The sequence below is a fragment of the Dasypus novemcinctus genome, chromosome 21, assembly GCF_030445035.2.
Source record: "Dasypus novemcinctus isolate mDasNov1 chromosome 21, mDasNov1.1.hap2, whole genome shotgun sequence".
NCBI classification, from domain to species: Eukaryota; Metazoa; Chordata; class Mammalia; order Cingulata; family Dasypodidae; genus Dasypus; species Dasypus novemcinctus.
Genome location: NC_080693.1, coordinates 59,907,583 through 59,924,918, shown reverse-complemented (window position 1 = coordinate 59,924,918; position 17,336 = coordinate 59,907,583). Strand labels below are relative to the sequence as shown.

Here is a 17,336-nt window from a genome sequence, read left to right as displayed (position 1 = left end):
ACATGCAAGGAGTGCGCCCCATAAGGAGAGCCGCCCAGCGCAAAAAAAGTGCAGCCTGCCCAGGAATGGAGCCGCACACACGGAGAGTTGACACAAGATGAAGCAACAAAAAGAGACACAGATTCTGGGTACTGCTGACAAGAATACAAGCGGGACGCAGGAGAACACACAGCGAATGGACACAGAGAGCAGACAACTGGGGGGCGGGGTGGGGGGGAGGAGAGAAATAAAATAAAACAAAAATTAAAAAGAAAGAAATGAAAGGGGGGACAATACTACAAACCATACAGAAATAAAAAGAAGTATAAGAGGATACTATAAGCAACTGCACACCAACAAAGTAGCCTAGGTGAAATGGACAAATTCCTAGAAACACCCAAACTACCTACACTGACTTAAGAAGAAATAGAGGATCTCAACAGATTAATAACAAATAAAGAGATTGAGTCAGTAATCAAAAACCTCTCAACAAAGGAAAGTCCATGACCAGATGCTTCATTGATAAATTTTACCAAACAATCCAAGAAAAAATTAATACTAATCTTGCTGAAACTCTTCCAAAAAACTAAATAGAAGGGAACACTTCTTAACTCATTCTATGGGGCCAACATCACCCAATATCAAAGCCAGATAAAAATACCACAAGAAAAGAAAACTACAGACCAATATTCCTTATGAACATAGATGCAAAAATCCTCAACACAATACAGCAAACTGAATCCAACAGCACATTAAAAGAATTACACACCATGATCAAGAGGAATTTAACCAGGTATGCAAGTTGGCTCAACATAAGAAAATCAACTAGTGTAAGGTACCACATTAATAGAACAAAGGGAAAAACCACATGACATCGTAAGTGATGCAGAAAAGACATCTGGCAAAATCTAGCTCCCCTTCTTGATAAAAACACTTAGAAAACAAGGAATAAAAGGAAACTTCTTCAACATGGTAAAGAAACTATATAAAACACCCACAGCTAACATCATATTCAATGGTGAAAGGCTGATCTTTCCCTCTAAGATCAAAAACAAAATAAAGATGTCTTTCACCACTGTTATTCAACACTGTACTAGAAGTTGAAGCCAGAGCAATGGACAAGAAAATGAAATGCAAGCATCCACATAGGAAAGGAAGAAGTAAAACGTACTCTATTTGCAGATGACATTATTCTACACATAGAAAATGCTGAAAAAATCCACAGCAAAGCTACTAGAGTTAATAATCTAATTCAGCAAAGCGATGGGGTAAAAGATCAACATGCAGAAATCAGTAGTTTTTCTATATACTAGTAATGAACAATTTGACAAGTAAATCAAGAAAAAATTCCATTTACAATAGCACCTAAAAGAATAAATTTAACCAAGAATGTAAAGGACTTATACACAGGAAAACATTTAAATTTATAGAGAGCTGTGTTGGGGCCCAACAAGAGATCTACCCTGGAGAAAAATCCATGAGCACTTGAGAAGAATGTATAACCTGCTGATTTGGGGAGAAATGTTCTGTATATATTTGTCAGGTCCAGCTCATTCATCATGTTGTTCAAGTTCTGTTTCCTTGTTGATCTTCTGTCTAGTTGTTCATCTATTGATGTGACTGGCATGTTGAAGTCTCCAACTATTATTATAGAGACATCTATTTCTCCTTTCAGTTTTGCCAGAGTTTGCCTTATGTATTTTGGGGCACTCTGGTTAGGTGAATAGATATTTATGACTGTTACTCTTTCCTGGTGTATTGTCCCTTTTATTAATATATAATAGCCTTCTGCATCTCTTACCACTTTTTTGCATTTAAAGTCTGTTTTGTCTAGCACCAGTATCCTACCCCTGTACTCTTTGATTTGCTATTTACATGAAATATCTTTTTCAGTCTATTTGCATCCTTGAGTCTAAGGTGAGTCTCATTCAGACAGCATATGGATGGCTCATGTTTTCTTATCCATGTGTCAACCTATGTCTTTTGATTGGGGAGTTTAATCCATTAACATTCAATGTTATTACTGTAAAGACATTACTAACTTACCATTTTACCCTTTGGTTTTCATACGTCATTTCTTATTTTTGTCCATCTTTTTACCTTTTGGGCTACGTTTCTGATAGTCTTCACTTCTACACTCTCCTCCAAGCCTCTCTCTCTTCTCTTTTCTTTTCCAGTTGCAGGATTCCCTTTAGTGTTTCCTGCAGAGCTGGATTCTTGTTTATGAACTTTTTGAGTTTCTGTTTATCTGTGAATATTTTAAACTCACCATCATATTTGAAGGAGAGTTTGCCAGATAAAGAATTCTTGGCTGGCAGTTTTTCTCTTTCAGCACCTTAATTAAATCATACCACTGCCTTCTCACTTCCCTGGTTTCTTTAGAGAAAGCCACAGTAAGTCTTATCAGACAATCTTTGTATATGATGTTTCACTTTTTCCTTGTTGCTTTCACAATTTTCTCTTTGGCATTTGCCTTCTGAATATTATGTGTCTTGAGGTAGATCATTTTGGATTTATTCTAATTGGAGTGTGCTATGCTTCCTGGACACATACATTCATGTCTTTCCTGAGAGTTGGGAAATTTTTGGCCATTATTTCCTCAAATACTCTTTCTTCCCCTTTCCCTTCTCATCTCCTTCTGGAACTCCCATAGCGCATATGTTGGTGCACTTCATGTTATCATTCAACTCCCCAAGCCTCTGCTCTATTTTTTCCATTCTTTTCTCTCTTCAATTTCAGTTGTTCTTTCTTTTGCATCACTGATTCTTTCTTCCATGATTTCAAATCTGCTATTGTATGCTTCTATTATATTTTTAATCTCATTTATTTTGTTTTCCATTCCCATAAGCTCTGTTATTTCTCTATCCAAGATTTCAAATTTTTTGTGTGCACACTCAGAGTCTTTTTTTTTTTTTTTTTTTTTTTTTTTTTTTTTTTAAGTACCAGGGACTGGGGATTGAACCAGGACCTTGTATGTGGGAAGCTGGTGCTCAGTCACTGAGCCACACTGACTTCCCTGAATTGGTTTTTTTCATTTGTTTTGCTTGTTCATTTTTTGTTTTTTCAGGAGGCACCAGGAACTAAACTTGGGACCTCCCATGTGGGTGCTCCCACCCAGTGTCTTCTTAATGACTTTCATTTCCTTAGCCAGGTTGTCCTTCAACTCCATGATTTGATTTAGATTTGTATGAACCTCATTGATTAACTGTTCCAAGTCCCGTGTCTTTTTTTTTTTTTTTAAGTCCTGTGTCTTATCTGGAGCTTTGATTTGTTTCTTTGCCTGAGTCATATCTTCAATTTTATTTTTATGGCTTGTAATTTTTTGCAGATGTCTAGGCATCTGATTCTGATGCTGAGTTTACTCTGATGTTCAGTTTCTCTCTTTTGCCTAGAGATTTACTGTTAAGCAGCTGTGTGCTACCACTCTTCTTTAACTCTTGGTTCAACTTGTTCTAGGTATTTGGGATTGCACTTATTTAATTGCTCAAACCAGGGCTAAGGACCCAGTAATGGGGTGCAGGCCAGTTTCCAAGGGCCTTGGAGAAGGTGGTAATAAAGACATCTGATGTCTCTTTTATTTATTATTTTTCCCTTTTCATGCAATTTTCTGGTCTGGCCAACAGATGGCACTCTTTGGCAGACATCTCAGCTCGTTCATTCAGTGTAACTACTTGGATGGGTGGGCAGTGCAGAAGCAATGTCTTCAGGGCTAGCCAAGCCTCACAAACTTTCTCAGAAATTGTTCTCTACCCTTGGCCAGCCACACCCTCCCTCCCTCTGTTTCCTGAGCAACCAACTTGGAGCAGTAGGAAGGGTATTTGAGAAGGCAAATTATCTTTAGCTGCCTGCTGGCTCTCAGTGTAAGCAATGTCATGGCCCCACCTGGCCTGGAAGTGTGTGCCCCCTCTGATGCAATGGACCAAGTTTGCGGGTCAAAATCTGAATTTGCTGTAGGTTGTGTCCCTCTCTCCCCCTTTCTTGGGGAAGAGGACCCCTGCAACCCACTTAACCCACAGTCACTGCAGTATGCAGACTATTTGCTCAATAGGTGGGGAAAAGGGGAACCACTGCTGCTGTTGTAGCTCTACTCATGGGATTTTTCAGCCAGCTGAGAAGACTTTCCTTTGCCCCTCTCTCTTCTGGGTGGCCTTGCCTTCTCCTGGTGTCCTGAGGCCCAGAGAAGTCCTCCAGATAGTTTTCACCTGTCCTCTAGCTATTTTTTCTGAGAAGTGATCCCTTCTCCTCTCTAATCCTCCAACCTCCAGGAAGTCCTTTGCCCTTTATAATTAATAAATATATCTTTGGAAGCACTTTGAGACTTTGCAAATGTTCATTCTTCATCAACCTATTTTCATTTCTTTATTATCACTATGGAGTCATTGAATTCCTATTTTATTAAAAGGACTATAACCCATACAACCTATATTTTGATACTTAAATTATCCCAGATTTAGCTAGTGGGAGCCCCTTCAATCTGGCTTCTGTGTCCTTTTGACATGTTTCCGTCATTCCTCAAGCACTTCAGGATCATTCTAGGCTTATTTTATACTTTCTCTGCATCAGTCATTTTTTCCAAGGAGCTCTGGTTTCTTTTAGTGGAGAATCATACTTAGAAACCAAGAACTGGGTTCTAGATGTGCCTATGGCTATTGGGCTATTGCTGTTTCCAGGCATTCACATTGGGCAGTTAAGGACATAAGGATATAAGGGAAGATTAAATAGGTAGATGATAGATTAGACAGATGAGAGGTAGGTTAATGGATGAAGAGATAGGATAGAATAAATAGAACAGATAGCTCTTCATACATTTAAATTCATTGATATATAAATATATGAAAGGATACATAGGGCCACACATTTAAATCTATGTTTATATTTATATCTGTATCATATATAGAAGTGTGTGTATATATATATACCATAACTTCATACCAATAATCTAATTCCTATCCAGTACCACAGGGTTCATTCTAGTTTTTTCCTTTCATATCTGTAGCTCTGTTCTCTGACAGTGAAAAATCTGGCTCCCACTATCTTTAATATAGTTACTCTTGCTCAATCCCCTTATATATAACTGATCTCCAGTGCCACCTACTCCCAATACAAACACCCTCTCCAACACTCACCAACACATGAGAAGGATGCCTTTCTCATTCTACATGTGCTTCAAAACCATGCAGGGATATGAAAGCTCCATGCCCCTCTACCCAGCATGAACATCTACCTTACTTAGCCCCTTTAATAGTTTTTGGACTGAATAGTCTGGAAGGAAAGGGGAGAAGATAAAGTTAAAAAGGAAGAGAAAAGATCATGTCTTAATCATCATTTTAACCCAAGTGCTCAGTATCTAGTATATAGTATGAGTTGACCAAATGAATCCACTACAGTGTAAGCTCAATGAGTGCCTAAGAGTTACCTCCTGAGAACCTCCATGTTGCTCAAATGTGGCCGTTCTCCAAGCCAAACTCAGCATGTAAATGCATTACCTTCCCCCACAGTGTGGGACATGACTCCTGGGGATGAGCCTCCCTGGCACTGAGGGATTACTATCAATCACTAACTGGTGATGCAACTAGAAAAACACCTTGAATAAAAGAGTGAAATGGTAAAGACAAATGAGTTTATATGGCTAAGAGTCTTCCAAAAAGAGTCGGGAGGTCATCAGAGGGGTCACGCTTACACATGCTTCAGCAAGATCCCAGAGATAGCCAGAGTAGATACAACCTTGGGTTCTGGTGCTCCTGAAGACTACAGAGACACACAGGTTCTGCGGTCATGGCAGTTGGCTCTAGAATTCAGTGTCTTGTCATGGGCAAGGGCTTTGCTCCATTGCTGTATTCCGAGTGCCTGGAACAATGACTACCACATAGTAGGTATTAAATATTTGTTGAATGAAAGAATCAGTATGTTCACAACATATGTATGTAAATTTTGGCCCAATCACAATTTCCAGGTTTTTCAAAACTTTCCATAATGTTTAGGGATTTCAATAAATATGTGTGAATCCATACCCAGTAAGTAGTTAATTTACTATTGACTTTCACCTGAGCTAAACCACAATGAAGCAAAGAAAGATGAAATAGTCCCTTCCAAGTTTGCTTCAAATTTTGCAGGGCCAGGAATAAGTTAATGTTCTTTCTAATCCCCACAAAACAACAATTAGGGGTGTGAACCTAATTACCAAAGTGGATGAGAAGGCAGCTCTCCCTAGACTTAAATGTCAACAAAATATGATGCACATGTCAGTCCAAATGGCAGTTAACATCTCATTGGAAACAGTGGCAAGAATAAAGAAAAAAAACACTAGTGATTGAAGGACCAGATTGGGAAAAGAATGATTACAGATCCCTTCTCTACCTATGTGGAAAGCATTGTGAAAATAAAAGCAGGAAATGTCTCAGAAACATCAAGTCTGCCTTGACATATTAACCCAGAACTATGATGTCAAATTTGTATTTGGTAGTAGACTGATGAGCTTTATCTTCTAAGGATGGAAGTGAAGAATGACTCACAATTTTAAAATATAATAATGAACCTTCCATTGCTCCACCCAGACCCATTTCTCAGATAACCACCAACCTGAGGGCAACTACCCTCCTACAAAAATAAACCCAGCAAAGTTGGTTACTAATTAGGAAAAATCACCCAATTAAGCTAACTTGCTGAGGCTGGCAAGCCATGTTTCACTTTATGTAGGCAGAATTTCAATCAGAACACCCATAGGAATTGTCTATAAAAAGGGAAACAAAAGAGTTGAAAGAAGCCAACCCGCCTGACTTCCACAAGTTCAGCTCTACAACGCAGTTGCCCTCATACCATGTCTCTGCGACTTTCCAGTGGACACAGGAGACCCTGCCCCCGTCCCACCACAGGATCGCTCAGGCTCTCTAGTGGGGGGGCCAGCTTTGGGGCTGGAAATGCTTGCGGCATACCTGGAATTGGAAATGGCTTCTCCTGTGCATTCAGTGGCACCTCATCAGGAGGAAATGCAGTGGGAAGCAATTCCTGTGCTGGCTTTACAGTGAATGAAGGGGGCCTCCTTTCTGGCAATGAGAAGGTGACTATGCAGAATCTCAATGACCGCCTGGCATCCTACCTGGAGAACGTGCGAGCTCTGGAGGAGGCCAATGCAGACCTAGAGCAGAAGATCAAGGGGTGGTATGAGAAATTTGGGCCTGGTTCTTGCCGAGGGCTTGATCGTGACTATAGTAAATATTTCCCCATAATCGATGACCTTAAAATTCAGGTAAGAATGTATACTTGGCAATCATTTTTATGTGTTTTATTTCTCAAATTATTTTTCCTTTCTTCACTGAATTCTAAAAGCATTTTTCATCACAAATTCTTAAAGGAAATTTCAATTTAGCATTGGAAATAAGCATTAAGTTGACTTGGTTGGTTAACATCACGGTAAAAATGTCAATGACTACCTAGTAACTGTATTAATTTTTATTATTTCCATTTTCTAATCTAGAAAAATCAGTTTGTGCTTTTTATTAGTTGTGATAAATTGCCTTTAAAAAGTTGAATTTTTCATTTCTAGATCGTTGCTTCCACAACCAGCAATGCTAATGCTGTTCTACAGATTGATAACGCCAGGCTGACAGCTGATGATTTCAGACTCAAGTAAGTAGATTCACAGAGTAAAAAGAACTCATGGTGATCAATGTAAAGCAGCAAATTGAATGAATTTTTATCCTTTCCATTAAATATTACCAACTCTTATTCCAAAACTGTAAAAACTTGGATCTAAAATAAATACAATGTTATTTACTTTTTTATACATTGGCTATTAAATAAAAGATGTGAACTGCTATAAAATATTACCATGTACTCTAGTTCTTTCTTCTGTCAAAGAATTACTTCAAAATAAAACAGAAATAATAATTATACAATAGACTTTGAAAATGTCTCTTTCTGCATTATGACATTTGATCATTGTTTTGTGTGTGTGTGCCTGTTTCTCCAACCATGTGACAAACTGGGACATCATTAATACTCTTTAAGGTATGAAAACGAGCTGGCTCTTCACCAGAGTGTAGAGGCTGATGTCAATGGATTACGCAGAGTTCTGGATGAAATAACCCTGTGCAGAACAGACCTGGAGATTCAGTATGAAACCTTGAGTGAGGAGATAACCTACCTCAAGAAGAACCATAAAGAGGTAAGTGCTGACTGCCTACATTTTTCTACCCCTCTACAGACACTGTCCACCTGACAGGAGATAATGTATTTGACCTCTTACATAGGAAACTGGTTCTAAAGACCCATTGTCAGACTGGAATGAAGATTAAGTTGTCTTTAGAAATGGGAAAGTATCTGTACAGATCCACCCTTGCTCTCTCATCAAGTTTCCCATGGGAACAAAAAGGAATCATGTTTTCCAGAATAATCAGGATAATAAGAGCAGTTTTGATCTATGTAATTACAGCTAAATTAAAATGGCCCACTTAGGAGATTACATCTAATCAGATAAATAAATATACTTAAAGGACATCCTAAGAAAACTAGATGAGGATTCTATATAACAATCACAAGTTTAAAACACTAAAAGTTACTTACTTAACACATATATTAAGTATATATGTTTAATATTAATATTCTTAATAGATGTGGCTATAAAAATAATGAGACTGAAATTAAACTGTTATACCAGAATTTAAACTTCTAAATAAATAGTATGCTTTCAAAATGGTCAGCTTTGGAAGCTAGATTCAGAATCAGATTATGCACCCACTGCTCCAAACACATCTTTGGGATTGCTTTCAGAACCACTGTTTTCTGAAGGGGCAAACATCTTTATGCTTTGAAAGTCAATTTGATATTTTTAAGACAAAAGATTTCCATGGTCAAGCCAAATGCTTAACGCAGGAGATCAAGTTTAGAGTGCTATTTGGTTAGTCATGAGATTGCCTTGCAAATGAACTACATCATATATATTAATGTAACAGGATCAAATATGGTTCTAGCCCACAGGAGTTTTTGATGAGTTGAAGGCAATTGATTTTTTTAATGCCTCACAGGCAACCCTATATGCATCGTTTTTATCTCCTCTTTCTTTCTCTGCCTGAACTGGGGAAGAATACATTAAATCCTCAGAAGTAAAAAATATCTGATGTGGAGGAGGAGTAGCTCAGTGGTTGAGTCCTTGCTTTGCATGTATGAGTTTCCGGGTTCAATCCCCGGTTCCTCCTAAAAAATAAAAAAAAAATTAAAAATTAAAAAAAAACACATCCAGAGATAATGAAGGTATACCAACCACTTGGGAGGAAGGAATGCTAGAATCACCTGGAAGGTTTGGTGCCTGGAAGCTTTGGAGGAAAGAGAGGAGCTCTGTTACTTACATTAGGATCAGTCCAGGACCTGGAGTGTGGGAGGAAGATTTCTGCAGCAGAGACCTAAGCTGGCCTGTGTCATTTCAGTTTTCACTGCAACCCAACAGCATCTGGCAGAAAAATGTATAGATTTTGACTACAAAATTGATTCTAGCTTTTATGATAATAGTAACCATAACAAATAGCATTTAGTTAGAATTTATTTGCCAGGCAATATTGCTAAGTCTTATTATTAGTAGTTATTTTAATTCTTTCTACAGTTCAGAGAAGGGACTTTGATTATCCTCAATTTTCAGAGAAGAAAAGAGAGACTTTTTTTTAAAAAGCCTATGCAATGTTGTAGGAGACAATAAATCTGGTCATTATTGAAAATACTTGAAAATCATGGCCAAATGAAAAGAAAAAAAAATAGAGACAAAGAGGTTAAGCAACTTTTCCAAGTTCACAGAGCCACTACAGGTCAGAATTAGATTTCACACAAAGATCTGGCTGACTCTAAAGTCTGTCATGGCCCTATGGTGGCCTTGTATAAGCCTGATTGACAATGGAAATTCTTTAGAGGGTAATGTTCTTTCCTAGGGGTTGGGGAGGGTTGTGCATGTATATATATGTGTAGCCATTTCAATTGTTAAGAATTATTCTAGGGGAGCTGATATAGGTATGTGGTTGAGCATTTGTTTCCCATGTACAAAGTCCCAGGTTCAACCCCAAGTATCGCTTAAAAAACATTTTTTTAAAAAAGGAATTATTCTAATTCAACCCTTAAATAATGTTCATGTTGTTCTGTGTTCGGGATATAGCTGAGCTGAGAACACACCAAATCCAGTCTCTAAGTAGAATGAAAACCAGTCCACAAAAGTACAGGCTTTTAGACTACAAATTAATAGAATGAGAAGCTGGAAGACAATAAATTCTAAATATTTTAAGGACTTTCATTTGGAAAAGGACTTAATTTTTCTGGATAGCAAAACTAAACCAATGAATAGGAGTTACGGAGTAAGAATTTTGCTCGCCATAGGAAAAGTTCTTTACAAAAATCTTCAGAAGTGAAACAGGGGACGTGGATGTGGCCCAAGCAGTTGGGTGCCCACCTACCACATGCGAGGGCCCAGGTTCAGGTCCCAGTGCCTCCTAAAGAGGACAAGCAAGACAGTGAGCACACAACAAGCAGACACACAGAGCAGACAGTGAGCGCAAAACAACAAGGGGGGGGATTAAATAAAATAATATATATTTTTTTAATTACAAGATTTTTTTTTCAAAAGTAAAACAGGCTACTTTATGCAGTAGTGAGTCCATCGTCATTGAAAGTTACATCGATCGGCCAAGGAATATATAATGTAGAGGGGGTCACTGCAGAACAAGATGAACTTTAAGAATCCTTCCAATGCTAAGCTTCTAAACTTTGTATGGGATTCCTGCATCGCTGAAATGAACACATTTCTGCATCTAGGAAATGCAAGTTTTGCAGTGTGCTGCTGGGGGCAACGTGAACGTGGAGGTGAACGCAGCCCCGGGGGTGGACCTCACGGTTCTGCTCAACAACATGAGAGCCGAGTACGAAGACCTGGCCGAGCAGAACCGCAGGAACGTGGAGGCCTGGTTCAACGAGAAGGTAAATCTAGTCAAGAAAACAATCCCTCTGCCGTTTTAGGGAAGTTCAGCAAACTGACTTGCTGCCTAATTTATCCCATTTCAGAGTGCTTCGCTGCAACAGCAAATCTCTGAGGACGTTGGGGCCACAACCTCGGCCAGGAATGAGCTGACTGAAATGAAGCGCACTCTTCAAACATTGGAGATTGAACTTCAGTCTCTCCTAGCCATGGTATAAAAAGGATGATTTCTTATCATCTCCTCGGTTATTGGTTTAAACATGCATCCGTGGTTTCAAAGCCCTTAAAGCTTTAAAAAAATATGTCCATATATACGTTTATGAAATTAAAGCATTAGGAAAGAGAGCAACTAAAACAGGAACGTCGACATCTTTGTCTGTTCTACCAAATTTACTCATTTTTAAGCAGTTTCATAAAGTCATTTTAACTCTGTGTCAGTGTAAAATCTAAAACAATTATAGGCAAAGTTAAAAAGAGGATAACAGCGTTTATCAATGCAAGTTTCTGCTCATCTGTATATCTAGCTCAGGTTCTTTTTTGTTTCCTAACAGAAACACTCCCTGGAGTGCTCCTTGACGGAGACCGAAGGCAACTACTGTGAGCAGCTCACACAGATCCAGGCTCAGATCGGGGCCCTGGAAGAGCAGCTGCACCAGGTCAGAACTGACACCGAGGGCCAGAAACTCGAGTACGAGCAGCTCCTCGACATCAAGGTCCACCTGGAGAAGGAGATCAAGACCTACTGTCTCTTAATAGGTGGAGATGTCGGGTAGGTAAAATAATTTACAGGGAGATGTGTTATGCTGAAATCTGCTTGAAACTTAGATCCCTTGAAGGGGAATGAAAACTAATGAGATTGCATTCATGAATGCTAAATATTAAATGTAATACTCTACTGTAAAGATACAACTTAGGAACATCTTATAATAACAAAATGAGACACACCAGTATTAATCATACGAAAATCTAAAATATCACTTCTTGATGCTAAAGCAGAGTAGTTTCAACTGTGCAACCCACTGAATGTATTCTCACCAAAAGGCTAGAGAAAAAGAAATAGCAAATCTAGGGTTGATGGAGTTATTTCTAAATCCTTCTTTTTTATGATGTTTTCAACAATATATGCTCACAGGGCTTGCAAGTCTGAAGGTTATAAATCTAAAGATTATGGATCTGGAAATGTGGGAAATCAAGTCAAAGGTAATTAGAATCAAATTTCATTATTATTCTCTACTACTTCTCAGTATATATCTAGTAAATATCAGTGTGCTAGATGTCTAACATTAAAGATATGTGCTAATTTTAAACAAAGCAACACCAATATTGACTAAATATTTGTGCTTACTGCATAGTCAGTCTTATCTAAAAACCTATTATTCCTTTAATTGATATAATTTCTTATTCATCTATCTCCAACCCTCTAAAGTCTCCTTTTAAATTTTAATTTTTAGATTCGGCCAAAGCAATAGTGGTTAAGAAAGTTCTTGAGGAGGTAGACCAACGCAGTAAAATACTTACCACCAGGCTCCACTCCCTGGAAGAGAAATCTCCAAGCAATTAATCTGAGATATACAGAGGGCATACACCAAATGCCCTCACAGAAAAGAAGGCCTTATAAATCTGTCTAAAGAAGCAAGTATAAGAAAAAAAGTCTATCCTGTTGTCTTTCCTCTACTGAAATATAATCTCTATCTGGGCAATTGATAACAGTATCTTCCTAGTCATCTGGAAAAGCATCACGTAAAATATGATAACTCATATGATTACCCTACAGAAATCTGTTGTCAATTCTTTATATTCAATAAACTTTCCTCCTTTAGCAAGTTATCACAAGTGGTGCTGTCTTATCTTTAAAGTGTTGATGTCTGTAGCACATATATAAACCCTTAAAACTTCAAAAAATAATTAACAGGTTTTCTCCTAAGATTATCATAAAGCTTTCCCACAATTTAAAATGAGACAAATTCAGAAGGAATAAAACACTGGGGAGTGGGTGTGGCTCAAGCAGTTGAGCACCCGCCTCCCACATGGGAGGTCCTGGGTTTGGTTCTGATGTCTTCTGAAAAAACAAAAACAAACAACAAACAAAACAGACAATAAAACCAACTCATGGAAGCCAGTGTAGCTCAGTGGTTGAACGCTGGCTTCCCACACACAAAATCCCAGGTTCAATCCCCAGCCCTGTTACCTCAAAAAAAAAAAAAAACTTCCACTCAAATCCCCAACCTACCATACTTTGACATAATAAAGCTTATTCCCTTTCATAATAGTTAAAATGTGTACACTTCAGTTTCCTCATCTATGAACAATAATACTTATCTCAATGGTGGTTGTAAAAATTAAATAAATTCTTATAAAGCACTTTTACTAAGTAAGCATTCAATAGATGTTAGTTTTTATCAATACTCAGTGTTTATAATGGTTAATTTTCAAATCTCATTTCCCTTTGGGATGTATATTTAAGCAATATTCTGAATGTAAAGGAGTTTAAATTATAAAAAGGTTTAGGCTTCAAGTTATATGGCTGGAGTCATCCGCTTGGATTACACAGTAGCAGCTGATGTTTGTAACTCTCTTTACCAATAGATTCATCCCGCCTAAAGGGAAACAAATTAGATAAGCAGAAAGCATCATTTTCTCAGGTCAGATATTACCCCTAGACATTTTACTTAGTTGATCCAGCATTCTCAGTGGAGTATTTATCCATATTGTAATTTATCCATGAAAATTTGTTATCAGTCTCTATCAAATAATATTAAGCAGAAAGATGATAGGGTCTATTTTAGTTTCCTGGCTTCTAAAGCAAATACCATGCAATGGGTTGGCTTAAACAATAAGAACTTATTGGCTCATGGTCTGGAAACTAGGAGAAGGCCAATAAATAAATAAATCTTAAAAAAAAAAACCTAATAAGAAATTTTAAATGCATTAATGAGCCGAAAGAAAATCAGAAAAATTTAGATCCTACTCTGTGAAGGAGTAAACCCAAAGAGAAAATACAGTTGGGAAAATACAGTTACACTTTGAGGCATTTGCTGAAACAGTAAACTTCAGTTTTTTTATCTCCACGGACTATAGAGGACAAGAGATAAAGTGTAGCACCTGCCTAAGGAGGTGTGGATAAACAAAGACTCCCTACAGGTGTAAGCCCCAAAGGGCCGCACATTCAGAGTAAGCATGGCCTAGAAATAGCTCACTCCACTCTAAGGGAAAGTGCCCTATCTCAGCTGTTGGCATAGAATGGAAGAAGGAAGAATCAATGTTCAGAATATAGAGTTATAAACCAAACGTCAGACATGTTTAGAGCCCAGATTCATACTACTTGTTTTGTCCAAAATAACTTCAAGCTGAGAATTTAGTTTAAAAGGATCCTTAATCACTGGTACCCTTAGGTGACCTAGCAGAAACAAATGCAAGTCCTATCTTGATAATCCTGCAATTATCCCTAATATCAAAGAATTCTCAGAGATAAAATTCTAAGGAGAATTAGTTATCATAATCGAAAATCACTAAAAACACAGGGAAACAAGGCAGCGTAAGCAAGACCCAATAGAAATAATCAAATGTCAAAAACAGATCTGCAAATAAAGCTATTGGGATTAGAAAACATAGAGTACTAAAAAAATATGGTGAACATATTTAATGAAACAAAAGACAACTCTGAAAATATGAGCAGTGATCAAAAACTATAAAGAATAACTAAGGAAATTTGGAAAAGACCCAAAGTGAACTTCTAGATGTAAAAAGGATAAAAACAAAATTTAATATCTCAATGTTTATATTCAGTAGTGGATAAGAAAAATGGGAGAAAAAGTTAGTAAACTGTAAAGTGGAATGAGGAAATTATTCAGACTTCAGCAAAGAGAGAAAAAGATTTTTAAAATATATGAGAATAAATACATATGAAAAGATTAAGAGATATGGAAGATAAAGTAAGAAAATCTAACACAAATTCATTATAAGACACAAAAGCAAGGGAGAGTAGGAATTATATTTGAAGAGATAATGACTAAGAATTTTTCAGACTGATGAAAGATACCAATCCATATATTCAAGAAGCACCATAAATCCCAAACAGGATAAATAAAAGAAAATTTATACCAATACATATCAAAATTAAAGTAAAAACACCCAAAACAAAGGGAAGATAAGAAAATAATCAAGAGAAAAAAACAGATCACTCATTCTTTCAAAAGTTACAATTAGAGGACTGAGTTTTCAACAGCAACAATTGAAGCCTGTGGAGAGCCAAAAAGGATGACCACTGGATGCATCCTGGTTGCCTGGAAATTTAACTGGAATTGAGTGCTCCTCCAGTGGGAGGGGCTACACCTAGCCTCAACTTCCTATAATGTCTTGAGATAGTATTAGCAACGGGCAGCAAGCATTTCTAGCATTCATATACAACTTCCCAAAACACATGGTTCCCAAATTCAGGCAGCACCTGTGAGGGCTCTGTGAGAAAGGAGAGCAGTGGGATCATAGGATCTCCCTACCACACACTGTTCAGTGTGCCTGTCCTTGGGATGCTGAGAGACTTGAGGACCACATGCATCCATTGTGGGCCTATGAGGCCCATCTGTACCCTTGTTAGTGACTGCACGAGCCAGTCACAAAGGCAGGAGTCAGTGGAATGATACTGCCAGTATGCTGTAACTGTAACTATCAACACAGAAATTTAAACCCAGAAAGAGGAGCTTTCAAGAGCAGTGTTCTGTCGTTGCTTTGTTTTCTTGTTTGTGTTTGGTTTTTTCTAAAGCTATTTCACAGATAAAAGAAACCAAGAATTTACCACTAGCAAACTCTCAGAAAATTCTGAAGGATGTACCTCAAATAGAAAAAAAAAAATTGATCCTGGATAGAAGTTTTGAAATACAAGGAAAAAGGGGCAAGTTAGATGATAAACATGTACGAAAGTCTAAGCAAACATTGAGCACATAAGAGAATAATAATAATGTCTTGGGTGGCTTTAAAAAACAGAATTGGAATATATGACAAAGGCAAATAAGTCAGGGAAAGAAGAATGGAGTTAAATTTTCAAAATTCCTTATATTTTTTAAGAGAGGGATAAAGATATTGGTTAAATTTAAGTTTTGAAAAATTGTACATTTTAAAATTTCTAGAGTAAACTAAAATGATAGAAATATTAGTATTTAAAAACTACTGTTTGGGGAAGTAAAAAATGGTCGAATAGCTACATGGTTCAACTACCTTAAATGTATAATTTTAAAACTAGTAAAGGAAAATAAATGGAAGGCAAACATTTTCCCTGTCAACCCAAAAGAAGGCAAGAAAGGAAATGATAATAAATATGAAATATGGATAAACATAAAGCACAAAAGAAGATGGCTCTGGGAAAGGTGGTTACATACATGGAGGGAAAAAAGAAAATTAATCTTCCTCCTCAACCAGTCTATTTCAGGAAGACTGAAAATCTAAATGTGATGTAGCTCAGTGGTTGAGTGCCTACCTCCCATGCACAAGGTCTCAGATTCAATCTCCGGTACCTCCTAAAAATATATATATATATGAAAGACAATCTATAAGTTTTTTTGAAAATAAGATGCAAAAAGTACAAACCATAAAGGAAAGAACTGATAAATTTCACTACATTAAAATTACAACATTTCTGTTCATTGAAAGATACCATCAAGATATGAAAACACAGGCCACAAACTTGGAGGAAATATTTCCATCACCTATAATCAACAAAGTCATGATAACACAATAGAAAAATGGCTTAAAATTTGAACAAGGTCCTCATTGAAGAAAAAATACATACATTCTATTAAAAAATATGTTCTATCTCATTAGTAATCAGGGAAATAAAAAATAAAGTTAAAATAATTGAAAAAAAAAAAAGCCAGACTTGGCCTGCAGGTCATAGCTGCCCACCGCTGATTTAGGCCCTCCTCACCTCTCACCTCAATTAATATTGCAACACATTTCTAATTGATCTTCCAGACTCTAGTCTTTCTGCTTTATAACTTTACCTGTATAAAAGAAAAAAAAAATGACAATGAAATTCCATTTCCTCCAAGTTGGCCAGTCTAACTGTACCAAGCATAGATGACGATTGTAGAGAAACATGAATAATCTTGTGGGATTATAAATACAGTCACTTTGAAAAAATTGTTTGATTTGACCTAAAATGTTAGAGAATATGTACATATTCTATAACCCTGAAATTTCACTCTTTGGTATAGAACTTCACATGACCCTTGCACTCGTACCCAGGAGACAGGTCCAAGAAGGTTCATAGCAGCATTGCTCAGAACAGCTGAAGATTAGAAACAACACAAATATCCATCAACAACAAGGTGGATAAAGTGTGGCTTACACATACAATGAAATATTATACAACAGAGGAAATTAATGACTTATAAACCCTGTGGTAGACACTGTGATA

At 37.2% G+C, this 17,336-nt stretch overlaps 1 protein-coding gene across 1 annotated transcript; it reads left to right on the top strand.

Annotated features, from left to right (window-relative positions):
• Positions 1-6,796: 6,796 nt before the first annotated feature.
• LOC101446143 (keratin, type I cytoskeletal 25) lies at positions 6,797-12,488 on the top strand. Its single transcript, XM_004450109.1, has 8 exons — positions 6,797-7,225; positions 7,523-7,605; positions 7,987-8,143; positions 10,768-10,929; positions 11,014-11,139; positions 11,479-11,696; positions 12,060-12,127; positions 12,379-12,488. Exons 1-8 carry the CDS (start codon positions 6,797-6,799, stop codon positions 12,486-12,488), a joined length of 1,353 nt encoding a protein of 450 aa, XP_004450166.1.
• The last annotated feature ends 4,848 nt before the right edge of the window (positions 12,489-17,336 follow it).

Coding starts and splice junctions, on each gene's coding strand:
- LOC101446143 (XM_004450109.1), top strand. CDS start 6,797: ATGTCTCTGCGACTTTCCAGTGGACACAGGAGACCCTGCCCCCGTCCC. Junction 7,226..7,522: donor TCGATGACCTTAAAATTCAG/GTAAGAATGTAT, acceptor TTTCATTTCTAG/ATCGTTGCTTCCACAACCAG. Junction 11,140..11,478: donor TTCAGTCTCTCCTAGCCATG/GTATAAAAAGGA, acceptor GTTTCCTAACAG/AAACACTCCCTGGAGTGCTC.